At 37.9% G+C, this 12,664-nt stretch overlaps 1 protein-coding gene across 8 annotated transcripts in view; it reads left to right on the top strand.

The window, feature by feature from the left end:
- LDB1 (LIM domain binding 1) overlaps window positions 1-9,095 on the top strand; it is a 136,053-nt gene extending 126,958 nt beyond the window's left edge. For 5 of the 8 annotated variants that reach the window (XM_063434952.1, XM_063434949.1, XM_063434950.1 and 2 more), the window contains 7 exons: window positions 1,265-1,367; window positions 3,008-3,180; window positions 5,344-5,466; window positions 5,735-5,818; window positions 6,265-6,388; window positions 6,659-6,807; window positions 8,864-9,095. In XM_063434952.1, coding sequence (XP_063291022.1) covers window positions 1,265-1,367; window positions 3,008-3,180; window positions 5,344-5,466; window positions 5,735-5,818; window positions 6,265-6,388; window positions 6,659-6,807; window positions 8,864-9,094 — 987 coding nt within the window. In that variant the 3' untranslated portion in view covers window position 9,095. The other 3 variants (XM_063434951.1, XM_063434955.1, XM_063434954.1) reach the window with 3 other exon arrangements.
- The last annotated feature ends 3,569 nt before the right edge of the window (window positions 9,096-12,664 follow it).

The following is a 12,664-nucleotide window of genomic DNA, read 5'->3' as shown; positions in this document are numbered from 1 at the left end:
CAGTCTTAAAGGACCACTATAGGCACCCAAACCACTTCAGCTCAAGGAAGTGGTCTGGGTGCCAGGTCCATCTAGTTTTAACCCTGCAGCTGAAAACATAGCAGTTTCAGAGAAATTGCTATGTTTCACTGAGGGTTAATCCAGTGAGAAGACGCTGGAAGTCCATAGGAAAGCATTGAATAATGCTTTCCTATAGGCGGTTTGGATGTGTGCACGGCTCTTGCCGCGCATGCGCATTCGGGTCTGACATCGGCAGGGGGTGGAGAGTTCCCCAGCACAGAGGGACCCCGGCGCTGGGCAAAGGTAAGTGGCTGAAGGGGTGTTAACTCATTCAGCCCAGCGGGAGGGGGGCTATGAGGGTGGGGGGGACCTGATGACCCTATAATGCAAAAAACGAGTGCTCCTTTAAGTGAAGTTCAAAATACTTTAAAGTAGTCGTTCATCTATTACGACTGTGCTCAACTCATCTTAGTAATTCTTTTACATTTTTTTTTGTTCTTAAAAAATTATCTGACATCTGTTTAGAAAGACTAATAATTTGTCCTGTTGGTTGATGAAATCTACAGTGTATTAAACTGGTTTTAGCTCACTTTTACTGCATTAGAGACCCTCCCAATAATATGTCAGACTGATCCCTTTACATGTACAGTACAGAGTTATTATGAGTACAACAAAAATGAGGAAACCGATCTGTACCCATCACAAGAACATCTTGCTCACAGTGTCTAGTGAGATACAACATATACCATCAAACCTTGAGGTCAAGCATGTTTCACAGTTGGTACATGAACCAACTGAGCTATCATTCTTGGGAAAAATGATGGTGAATAAAGTTAAAAGGACACTTTGAGCTGAATTTGACCTCTCCTTTTTTTATTATATTCTGGAAGTCATTTTAATAACAGTTCTCTGAAATTAGATTTTAGAGGCTGTACAGTAGACATGGCTTTGTTCATGGTGGGAAAAAAAAAAAAAAACTTGAATTAAACAACTTACCCAAGCTAATGAGACTGCTGTGTTACCTTCTCTGAGCAGCCCAATGCATGACGAGGTGATATTATTCATGTGCGCACGTTAAGCGTCTGCTGGGAAGGCTGTAGGGGCTGTGGCTCTAAGCAGAATTTTAAACTCCAGGAAAATAGAATGGAGATAAAGTATGATCTGGTACTGGACCGCGATTAGGCCTCACTTCCCTTGTGTAATTATAAATTCAGTTGTCTGGAATGTTTTATTGATGGTGGTTTGGATTTTTTCTTCTTAATAGGAATGTGACAATCTTTGGTGGGATGCGTTCACCACTGAATTCTTTGAAGATGATGCCATGCTGACTATTACGTTTTGTTTGGAAGATGGACCAAAACGATACAGTAAGTTTATTTTATTTTTTTTCCCTGTATTGAAATATAATACATTTTATTGGATAGAATTCATTAATACTGCTCTGTAGAGTTTTTATTTTGGACCTTTTTTTATTTCCCCTTTCAGATCAGTTTCTTTTTTATATGTGGAATTATCTTTTAACCCTTTTAATTTGAGTGGCAGATGTTGTTTTAAACTGTACAGTTGCTTTTATTTTATTTGTTAAAGTTATATTTGTGTTGGGGTTTGAATAAAGTTGTATATTGTGACAAAGTGGAGACCCTTTTTATATACTTCTTAAATTTTTATATATATATATATATATATTGCTCAAAAAAAATAAAGGGAACACAAAAATAACATGATAGATCTGAATGAATTAAATCTTTTTCTGAAATACTTTGTTCTTTACATAGTTGAATGTGCTGACAACAAAATCACACAAAAATTAAAAAATGGAAATCAAATATTTCAACCCATGGCGGTCTGGATTTGGAGTCACATTCAAAATTAAAGTGGAAAAACTACTACAAACTACAGGCTGATCCAACTTCGATGTAATGTCCTTAAAACAGGTCAAAATGAGGCTCAGTAGTGTGTGTGGCCTTCACGTGCCTGTATGACCTCCCTACAATGCCTGTGCATGCTCCTGATGAGGTGGCGGATGGTCTCCTGAGGGATCTCCTCCCAGACCTGGACTAAAGCATCTGCCAACTCCAGGACAGTCTGTGGTGCAACGTGATGTTGGTGGATGGAGCGAGACATGATGTCCCAGATGTGCTCAATTGGATTCAGGTCTGGGGAACGGGCGGGCCAGTCCATAGCATCAATGCCTTCATCTTGCAGGAACTGCTGACACACTCCAGCCATGAGGTCTAGCATTGTCTTTCATTAGGAGGAACCCAGGGCCAACCGCACCAGCATATGGTCTCACAAGGGGTCTGAGGATCTCATCTCCGTACCTAATGGCAGTCAGGCTACCTCTGGCGAGCACATGGAGGGCTGTGTGGCCCCCCAAAAAAATGCCACCCCACACCATTACTGACCCACTGCCAAACCGGTCATGCTGGAGGATGTTGCAGGCAGCAGAACGTTCTTCACGGCGTCTCCAGACTCTGTCACATGTGCTCAGTGTGAACCTGCTTTCATCTGTGAAGAGCACAGGGCGCCAGTGGCGAATTTGCCAATCTTGGTGTTCTCTGGCAAATGCACTACCTGAGTCACTTGTGTGGGTTGTAGACTCCGTCTCATGCTACCACTAGAGTGAAAGCACCGCCAGCATTCAAAAGTGACCAAAACATTAGCCAGGAAGCATAGGAACTGAGAAGTGGTCTGTGGTCACCACCTGCAGAACCACTCCTTTATTGGGGGTGTCTTGCTAATTGCCTATAATTATGGCCTGTTGTCTATCCCATTTGCACAACAGCATGTGAAATGGATTGTCACTCAGTGTTGCTTCCTAAGTGGACAGTTTGATTTCACAGAAGTGATATTGACTTGCAGTTACATGGTGTTGTTTAAGTGTTCCCTTTATTTTTTGAGCTATATATATGTATGTGTGTGTATCTTGTGCCCTTGGAGGAATTTGGATTGTGAAGTTATGTAAATACAGCCATTTGAAAAATATTTGTATTTATTTCCTTTTTAGCCATTGGACGGACACTGATTCCCCGGTATTTCCGCAGCATTTTTGAGGGAGGGGCTACAGAGTTATATTATGTTTTAAAGCATCCCAAGGAGTCATTCCACAATAACTTTGTCTCCCTTGATTGCGATCAGTGCACAATGGTCACACAGCATGGAAAACCCATGTTCACACAGGTAAATAAATGTACTTTAGGTGTGTGACTTATGTTTAAAAGATTCTGGGTTTGGTATAAAATACATTTGTGTGGATTCTATAGTGTTGTTTTTGGGTTTTTTTTTTTGTTTCCCTCTTTTGTTGTGTTAGCCGTAGGAAGCGCCTCTAGTGGCTGTCAGAGAGACAGCCACTAGAGGCTGGATTAACCCTCAGTGAAACATAGCAGTTTCTCTGAAACCTAGAGGGACCTGGCACCCAGACCACGTCATTGAGCTGAAGTGGTCTGGGTGCCTATAGTGGTCCTTTAAGTTAAACTTGAAGAAAAAATGGAGGTTGAGGGAACACCAAGAACATGCATTTCTAAGTAGTGGTACTGCTGCCGTAAAGTCCAAAACATATATTTAATACAGTTAAAGGAACAAAAATACAGGTTTTTTTTTAAATTTTATGTAAAACAGGAATAGGTTGCACTTAAAAAGCATTAAGTAGTTGTATAAAACAATAAAAGGTACTTAAAAGTCCAAAAAATCAAAACAATTCCAATACTAAAATAGTAGAACTTTGTCAAATAAAGATTAAGTTCAAACTGTGATATGCAGGTGGTACGTCGGTCGAGACCTTTGGGAATTCTTTCCTGTGGTGAAAGGGGAGTCAGAGATGACTTTGGATCCGTATCAGTGTAGTACATCACAACAGGTAGTGCGTGATTTGGAGGTCTTTGTGCTCTTACTCACAATTTGTGGAGGTAATACAAGCTCTAGTGTAGTTTGCGTTCAATGGGGTTGATCCCCCCAAAAAATTTTTTTGACATTTTTTTATCTGATCTCTTCCCAATTTGCTGCCTGTTTTTCAATATGTGTAACGTTTTAGTAAATTGGTGCACAATCTGGAAAAAAATCATAGCGTTCGAGAAGTTGTAAAATGTCGGTTATTTGAAATATAGTCTTATCACCCATTTTTATCTCACGGGTGTCTCTCCTTTAACCCCTTAAGGACCAAACTTCTGGAATAAAAGGGAATCATGACATGTCACACATGTCATGTGTCCTTAAGGGGTTAAAGTTATTTGAAGTAGTCGTGGTGCCTGGAGTCTGTATGTGCAGCATTTCATTTTTGAAATGCAGCACTTACAGAGTGTCCACCCTTTGCTGGTGGAGGTGTAACTCCTCTTCTTGCAGCGCCACTGAGGCATCATTAGCCAGCTGGAAACGAGTTCCGGGTAGCTAATATCAGTTTTGTACATGTTTCTATGCACGGTATTGCATTCATTGGCTGAGAGAGATCAGCTGATGCTCTCAGCAAATGAATGGTGATGGCATCTGCATCCGGCTTCTGCTGTTCTACATGTCACCAGCCTTAAATGAGCCTTGGCACCTGGGAAACCCTGAATCTTAGCAGGCTGCTGTGGTTATGGTGCTTGGAATAACATGTTGACATTAGCAGTGGAAGTGTCAACAGGATGTCCAATGTATTTATGGTACAGATTAGAAATAAAGTGTGACATCTAGTGGTCAAAATCTATTATAACACACAAACAAATATGCTCTTTGATAAACAGAAATGCATGAAGTGCGCACAAAAGATTAAATGTTTGACTCTTGATGCAAATTTCGCAAATCTGTTTTAGATTAGTATCATTTTAGGGAGGAAGGGCCAGCACTGTACGTATCGGAAGTTGAGATCAGCTCTGTGCGCAGTGGTGGGTGAATCCCAGTAGATTTGGTATAAGGGTCGTTTTTAATATGGTTTAATGTGCTCTTTAAATCAGTATGTTGTGTTTAATGCACAGCAGGTTGTTAAAAGCGCAACAAATCTTTTACAGGACAATACCCTGCTGGAACAAACACAGAGTTATGCACTAAAGTGAGAATTCAAAGTGAATCTCACATTTAGCAGAGCTGGAAAAATGATCAACTATGCTTTTAGTTTGGCTACTTTTCTATATAACTCTGTTTAGAGATTCCTTGATCTGTGCTGTATTGACACATTGTAGAAATTAAGCAACACGTCTGCTTGTGAATATCAAGTGTTCTGTGCCAAGATGGATACTGTGGACTGTGTGGTAGTCCACAGGTTAAAACACTGGTGGATTTATGCTTCAGTGCATGTAGACCAGCTGTGTATTGCTTAATGCTGACTTGCGCCTCAATTCTCTTCATCCGTATGTTGTATTGTTCCTGTAGGTTTGTGTGGAGGGAAGACTGTACCTGGAATTCATGTTTGATGACATGATGAGGATAAAAACGTGGCATTTCAGCATCCGGCAACATCGAGAACTAATTCCCAGGAGTATCCTTGCCATGCACGTAAGTTCATTGATTTATTATCTTTATTTTATTATTTCAGTGAACAAAAGAGAAGTTAGATTTTTTTATGTATTTCTGTGTATTCGCAAATTTAAATACATGTTTATTTCTATCCTCTTATCATTTGTCTCTTGTTACTCAGACTTCTTAAACAGTACCAAGTTTAACTTCCCTTATCGCTTTATTCAGGAACTGGTTATTTTTGCAGGTATTAATCATAAAGTATAATAATCTGCTGCGTCTATAAATTCTCTCCCTGTTTGTCTAGGCCCAAGACCCACAAATGTTGGACCAGCTGTCAAAGAACATCACAAGATGCGGGCTATCAAATTCCACACTCAACTACCTCCGAGTAAGTACCGCATCACGCCAATTTACTAACTTTTTAGAATATAAAGGTGTTTTCTCCCACCTAGAATTTAAAGGAATTACTTATAGACTTTTTTGGGAGCTCACTGCAGCTTTAAGCAGCTAAGTGAGGGGATCGGGACAGGGGCCTTTTCCGCAATCATTTAAGCAGTAAGCATAAATTCTTTGCATGTCCTTTTAAAACCCACCTACATAATGTCCTCTTTAGGCCATGTTTCCAATGAGTTAAATTTAGAAAACTCTGGATACCCAAGCAAAGACCCATGTTCTCAATCGGTCTTCATGATCCCACTGCAGCCCAATTTCTGAAAGTCTATGGATCGATTCTGTGTTTGTAGGTTTTAGTAATATGACACACAAAATATATTTACCCCAGTCCAACACTTTTTTATTTATTTTTTATTTATTTTTATTCATTTTCCTTCGTAGCTGTGTGTAATTTTAGAACCAATGCAGGAGCTCATGTCCAGACACAAGACGTACAGTTTAAGTCCTCGTGATTGTCTCAAGACATGCCTCTTCCAGAAATGGCAGCGGATGGTGGCACCACCAGGTACAACCTTCATTGTCATCAATGTACTCTATTTTTAAAAGTGTGTTTGTTTCTAAATGTGTGTCTCTGGCTGGAGTTTATTATGCACAATGGCAGATTATTTATATAGAAATACGGAAATATATGTAGATGTATACATTGTTTATTGTTTTTATCATTTTTTTTTTTTTTTTTTTTGGTAGGGAATTTGTGTGTGTGTTTTTTGTTTTGTTTGTTTGTTTGAGTATTTATCTATTTTTATGACCCTGCATTTCTTTGTGACCCTCTCAGCGGAACCTGCCAGACAGGCGCCCAATAAGCGCAGGAAAAGAAAGATGTCCGGTGGAAGCACCATGAGCTCTGGAGGGGGCAACACGAATAACAGTAACAGCAAAAAGAAAAGCCCTGCGAGTACCTTTGCCCTCTCCAGCCAGGTACCTGTAAGCATCCCCTTTTAATCTTTCTATTTTTAAATGATGTTTGTTGTCCAATAAGATTTAGAACTAAAAGGATTTGGGACAATTTTAGCATTTAGAAAATCTAAAACTGTTGGGCTTTTTTCACTAAATCGGGAATTGGGGAAAATCGACAAAAGAATTAAAGAAAGTGTATTTTTTTTTATATTTCTTTTAACATTCTCTTGTCATTTCTCCACTCTTCAGTTTGTTGAGTTTGCCCAAATTTGTTGCTCACCCTGCTGGCACTCTGTTAATGCACTACTGCAACTTTGGCTAACATTTTTAGCTGCATCCCCCCCCAATGTGAAGCGTAGTGCGCAATATGGAATGCAAAAGGTTAACTATTGCTGCTGTGGTGCATTGTCAGAATCCTATCGGAGGAAGAAGGGACAGGCCACGAATTTCACTACGATGGTTACTAAGCTAGTCCACAAATAACTGTCTGTCTAGGTGGAGTATACTAGCAAGCAACCCTGAGAATCCTCCAATACTATCCTGACAGATTAGCAAACTATAAAAAGCGTGCCGGTAAGGGATGTTAGACTAAATATTTTTATTTATCTTTTAGAAGCACCCGTTTAAAGTGCGCTTGTCATGTTTGGGTAATAAGTGCAATCTAAATAAAACTCGTATATAAAGAAGAAAAAAAAAAACACAATCAAATTGAATTATTTTTTTCTGACTCTTACCTGCTGCAATTTTTTCTGTTCTTTTTTTTTTTTCTGGCACTGCAGAGACTCTCTTCTAAATTTTAAATTAGTTACTTTATTTATTTACACTATATATATATATATATATATATATATATAATACCAAATTCATAGTAAGATGTCACATCTTGCAATGAAAATACCAGTAAAACTTTGGCCATGAATGTTTTATTTCGTGTGTGCTAAGGGTGTGCCTGCCGAGGCTAAGAATGCCTAGTGTGCTAAAAAATGAAAATATCTGCATTGGGAAAAGTCAGAAAAAAAATATTGCTTTTACTGTCCTTTAGCATGCCTTAAAACCCCAACTTGTCAAGGGCATTAGTTATAAAAAAAAGAATTTAACTAGTGAGATATATATTAAAACCATTTCTAATTATTTCTTTAATTTGTCAAAAATGAAAATGTGAGGTTTTTTTTTATATACTAATTTGGGTGACCTTTTTCTTCTATTTGTTTATTTTTAAATCTGAATATACGGTTTATGATGTACTTAAGATATTTACGAACTGTTAGTCTTTTTTAAATTTAAGACTTAGAGTGGTAGATATCCCTCGTAGTACAGCATCTCCCTGCCTGCAAATGTGTGTAATATTCTCCAGAGACTGTCAATCATCCCTATGCAATTAATTCAAAAATATACTGGGGTTTAGGTCTAAATCCCAATTCTGTATCAATCAGCAGGAGCATTCCTTTGGTTTCCATGGTAACTGCTTCACTCTTGCAACTCTGCTCCAGAATTGCACTTTTAATGATTGTCTGTGTGTTTTTGGAAATCTGTTAATAATGAAAGGATTGTTCCGAGATTCAGAGACTCCATACAACATTTTCAGTTTTTGCCTTAAAAATGTCTATTATTTATTTACACACATGTAAATAAATAAAATCTTTAAAAAAATAAAACAAAACCCCCAAACAATTCTTAAATTGTCAGTTCTGGAGAGTTTTACCAGTCTTGCAGCTTAACAATGAGTATGTTGTAAAACAAACTATGACGTTGAACGGAGTAAGCTGCAAATACCTTAAAAATTATATTGAGAAATATATAAACATTAGCAGAAAGCTTATATGTCCTAAATATTTTTTTAGAGCTGGAATGAGTATTCCTGCTGAATAAAGACTTATTGACTAAAAACATGCTTCTTTGTAATAACTGGAGAGCCTTGTGCGAGCAGGGCTTTAATCCTACATCCATTACATTACATGCATTTTTGCAGGCCTCAGCTTCCCCCTGAGCTTCAAGAAGCCGCTTCTGACCACCGCTTCTGTAGTAGTGGAAGGAAGGGACACGCCTCTGCCTTGATTATGTTTCTGGAACTCTTCCCTTTCAGGATGTAATGGTGGTGGGCGAACCAACCCTGATGGGAGGAGAATTCGGAGACGAAGACGAGCGACTCATAACCCGCCTGGAGAACACACAGTTTGACGCTGCCAATGGAATTGATGACGAGGACAGCTTCAATAATTCGCCCGCACTAGGCGCCAACAGCCCATGGAACAGCAAGCCTCCTTCAAGTCAAGAAAGCAAATCGGAGAACCCAACCTCACAGGCATCACAGTAAAGATATTAAAAACAAAAAACAAAAACACAATAATAAAAAAAAAAATCTATATATATATATATGTGTATAACAGGCCAATGTGGAGGAACAAAATGTTTGTTTTAAATAAAAGTAAAGTCTCCAAAAAAAAAAAAAAAAAAGTGAAAAGTTGAAAACGTATCTACCTGTAAATTGAAATAAAAAAAATGACATTTTAAAATGAACCCCTTCACTATTTAGGTCCTGCCTTTTAAGGAATGGGGGTTAGCGTGAGCGCTAAGTATGGAAGGAGGTACTGTGGACTGGTTTCTGTGCAGCATATGGAGAAGGGAGGCATGACATTTCCCAATGTAAATGATTATTAAGGACGGGAAAGAAAAGTGCTGACCCTTTAACTGGGGCATCTAAAAATTTTTTTAAAAAAACCTGCGTTTTTTTTTTTTTTTTACATCTATATGTATATTTTTTATTATAGTAGCCCTGCTGTATGGTTTAGCCATACACACCACTGCTAAACAGAGGTCTACGTACCCAAAATGTAAGTAAATTAGCAGGAGTAGTACTGGCAAGTTATACAGACAAGGAGAATATATTTATAAACACAGGATCTTGGTGTGTAATCTCCATCTGACCGAAAATTGCATTTTTGAATAGTTTTTTTTTTTTTTTTTTATGGTGCTTTGACTTCTCAAAACGCAGGTTCAAGCTACAATGTGTTACATATCCCTTATTTGCATCTGTCTGCACGGTTTTGTTTTCCCTGTACTTATCTGCTGTTTACACCACGAGTCTGACAGATGCTCTGTAAACACAAACTGTCACAATTTTTATTCTGTTAATGTAAATCGTTAAAATGTCCATCCACCAATAAGGGGTTTATTAATTCAACAGGAATTGCCCAACAAAATTGTTGTCCAAAATAGCAGAGTTGGCTAATTTGCAACTTTTGGGAATTTTCTTTCTCTTCAATCTGTTGCTCGGCATATGACCTCAGGAGAGGGGCACTTGTTTATCTAAGTGCATGCAACTATTTTGGTTATTCCATTAGTGCACCTGGCATTATATTTGTAATTAAAGGGATACGCCAATGTCCAAATCCCCCCAAAATAAAATATCACTATTTAGATATATTTCCCAATGAAAACATGCATTTAGTTATACATTTTCTTCAATGGGGTATAGCTAAAAACAGTTTGTAAAAAGCTGCAGTTCTCTTGTCTGCAGAATTTTCAAGCCCTCCCCTTCTTCCCCAGATTTTCTGAAGCTCACAGACATCCTGCACGGAACTAACTAAACCAGGAAGTAACAGGAGCGGCTGTGTGACCGTTAGTTTTGTAAAAGTGCCAATTTTACACTTTTTGTAAAATGAATAAAAGCGGACACACTCTGGAAACATAAAGCGAATGTTCTTTAGGGGTCTGGAGCGTTCCTTTATTTTACCCAGATCTTCTAATTAAAGTACAATTATTGACGACAAAAAATTGTGAACATTTTCTCCATATTTCAGCTGGGCCTGAATGGAATTTTGGTTGAGAAAGACACACTTTCTTTTGCACTTGATTTGAAGGCACCGTCTGAGTCTGTCTACTTTATGATATAGTGTGCTAAAGAACTTACCTTTCACACAGCTTGTATCAAAAAGACTGGAATAATTTGTATATATGCCCCCCCTCCTCCCCTTCTCTCCCCCTGTCTTCTTCGTCTAAAGACACTCTGAGTATAGCTGTAGATGCAACGAAGGACGTTGTGTGATTACATTGTAGCTTCCATCTACGTTTCTGCGTGTCTTGAATGGGGATACCTCATACTTGGTTAGGAAAAAACAAACAAAAAATCCTCAAAAGTGGCAGTCTCACTGAAAACAGCAGTCTGTTCATGTGTGGAAATCACTGCCTTGCAATTCAGTGTCAAAAATCTGTTCATTTCAAACTATCCTAATGTGGAAATTCTACAAGATTTTTGGCTGATAACAGAAAGTCTAGATTTAGATTATTTTTTATTTTATTTTTTTAAAACCAAGTTTTGTACCATCAATATATAAATAGTCACATGCACCTTGATCCTTACAAATCGTAATTATATTCCAGTACAATGAGACCCCTATCAATAGTTGCTGTTTTCAAATGTCCATCTTGCTATTAATATTTTTTATTTTTTTTCTGTTGAGCTAATAAGAATAGTTAGGACTATATTTCCCCCTCCTTCTTAATATTAAAGTCTTAATGTATTATTTGGTGACTCACTTGAGTGTTATGTACATGTCGGCTATCGTTAAACCCATTCAAAAAAATATATATTTTTTTTTTTCACTAAACAAGATAGCAGTCTCAACTTCACAGTGCCTCCTTCTATTTCCTTTTAGTTTCCAGTTGTTTTTTTTTTGTTTTGTTTTTATTTTCTTTTTAAATATTATTAAAAAAAAGTAAGTTAAAAAAAACGCTGTCCTGATTTTGTACTGGCTTATTATATATATATGTATCTCTGGGGGGATTTTTTTTTTTTTTTTTGTACAGTTCCTAGAGCTTCAAACCAAGAAAAGACTTTGCAAAATTCCTTTGTAATCCCTCCAAGTGGAAACGAGGAGAAAAATAATTTTTAGTGATTTATTTTTCTTTCTTAAATGTTGTGTGTTGTTCTCTCTTCTCCCTTTTCTCCTTCCGACCTGTTTCCTCGCTTGGGTTTGTGTATCTTGTGCCTGTAAATCTTTCGCTTGGTAGAAGCTGTGTGTAATTCTGGTCTTAATGTATTATTAACATTAGAAGAGATTTACTCCTTTTTATATTTAGGGAATACGACACATCAGTGGGAAGGGGTGGGGGGAGGAATTCATAGATTTCTTTTTTGGGGGTTTTGTTCTATAAATTGATGGGGCATTAAGAAGTAGGGGTTGTTTGTCACCAGTTCACAATTATTCCGCCAACTTCCGAAGGACATCAGAGACCCTAATTTTTTTTTGTTTTATTGTGATTTTTAAATTGAAATTCCCTTTAACATGTAAAGGGTGACAATGTATTCCACTATTAAGTGGGCTTCGTTAGAGTGCAGTTCTGTCAGTCTGCGTAGTAAAAACAAGTCTTGTTGGGAGCAAAAGAATGAGAATGCAAAGGCAAGACTGTGAATGACTTTGATAATATAATACACAGTAATTTGATTGTGACTTGGCTCATGTCCAGACTTTAAAAAAAAAAAAAAAAATGTACAAATCTTTATTCTGTTTGTGGCAATCAATACTAGACCATAACCTGCATATGGTACAGTTACCTGCCTCCAATTTCAGTACCTTTTTAAATATAAATCTATAACAGTGGCTGCAGTCCCTCAGCTCAAGAACTACCCGAGGCTGTGATTTAATTAGAACGCAAAGAAAGATAATTGACTTCTGGGTATTTATGAGAAAATAAATATTTTATTTGAGGAGCTGTTTACGCTCCCAAGCTGGGACAGACCATCTAAAGGAACACTCCGGGCATCGTACGAGCATCATTGGATTAAGTTGTTATGGTGCCAGGAGGTTCCTGGCGCTCACTTTTAGGGGTTAAACCGTTCATGAGCGGTGTAAACAGAGTCTTCTCTCCAGCTCCATTTAACTCA

The sequence above is a fragment of the Pelobates fuscus genome, chromosome 10, assembly GCF_036172605.1.
Source record: "Pelobates fuscus isolate aPelFus1 chromosome 10, aPelFus1.pri, whole genome shotgun sequence".
In the NCBI taxonomy this organism is placed as follows: domain Eukaryota; kingdom Metazoa; phylum Chordata; class Amphibia; order Anura; family Pelobatidae; genus Pelobates; species Pelobates fuscus.
This window is presented reverse-complemented; position numbering and strand designations above follow the sequence as displayed.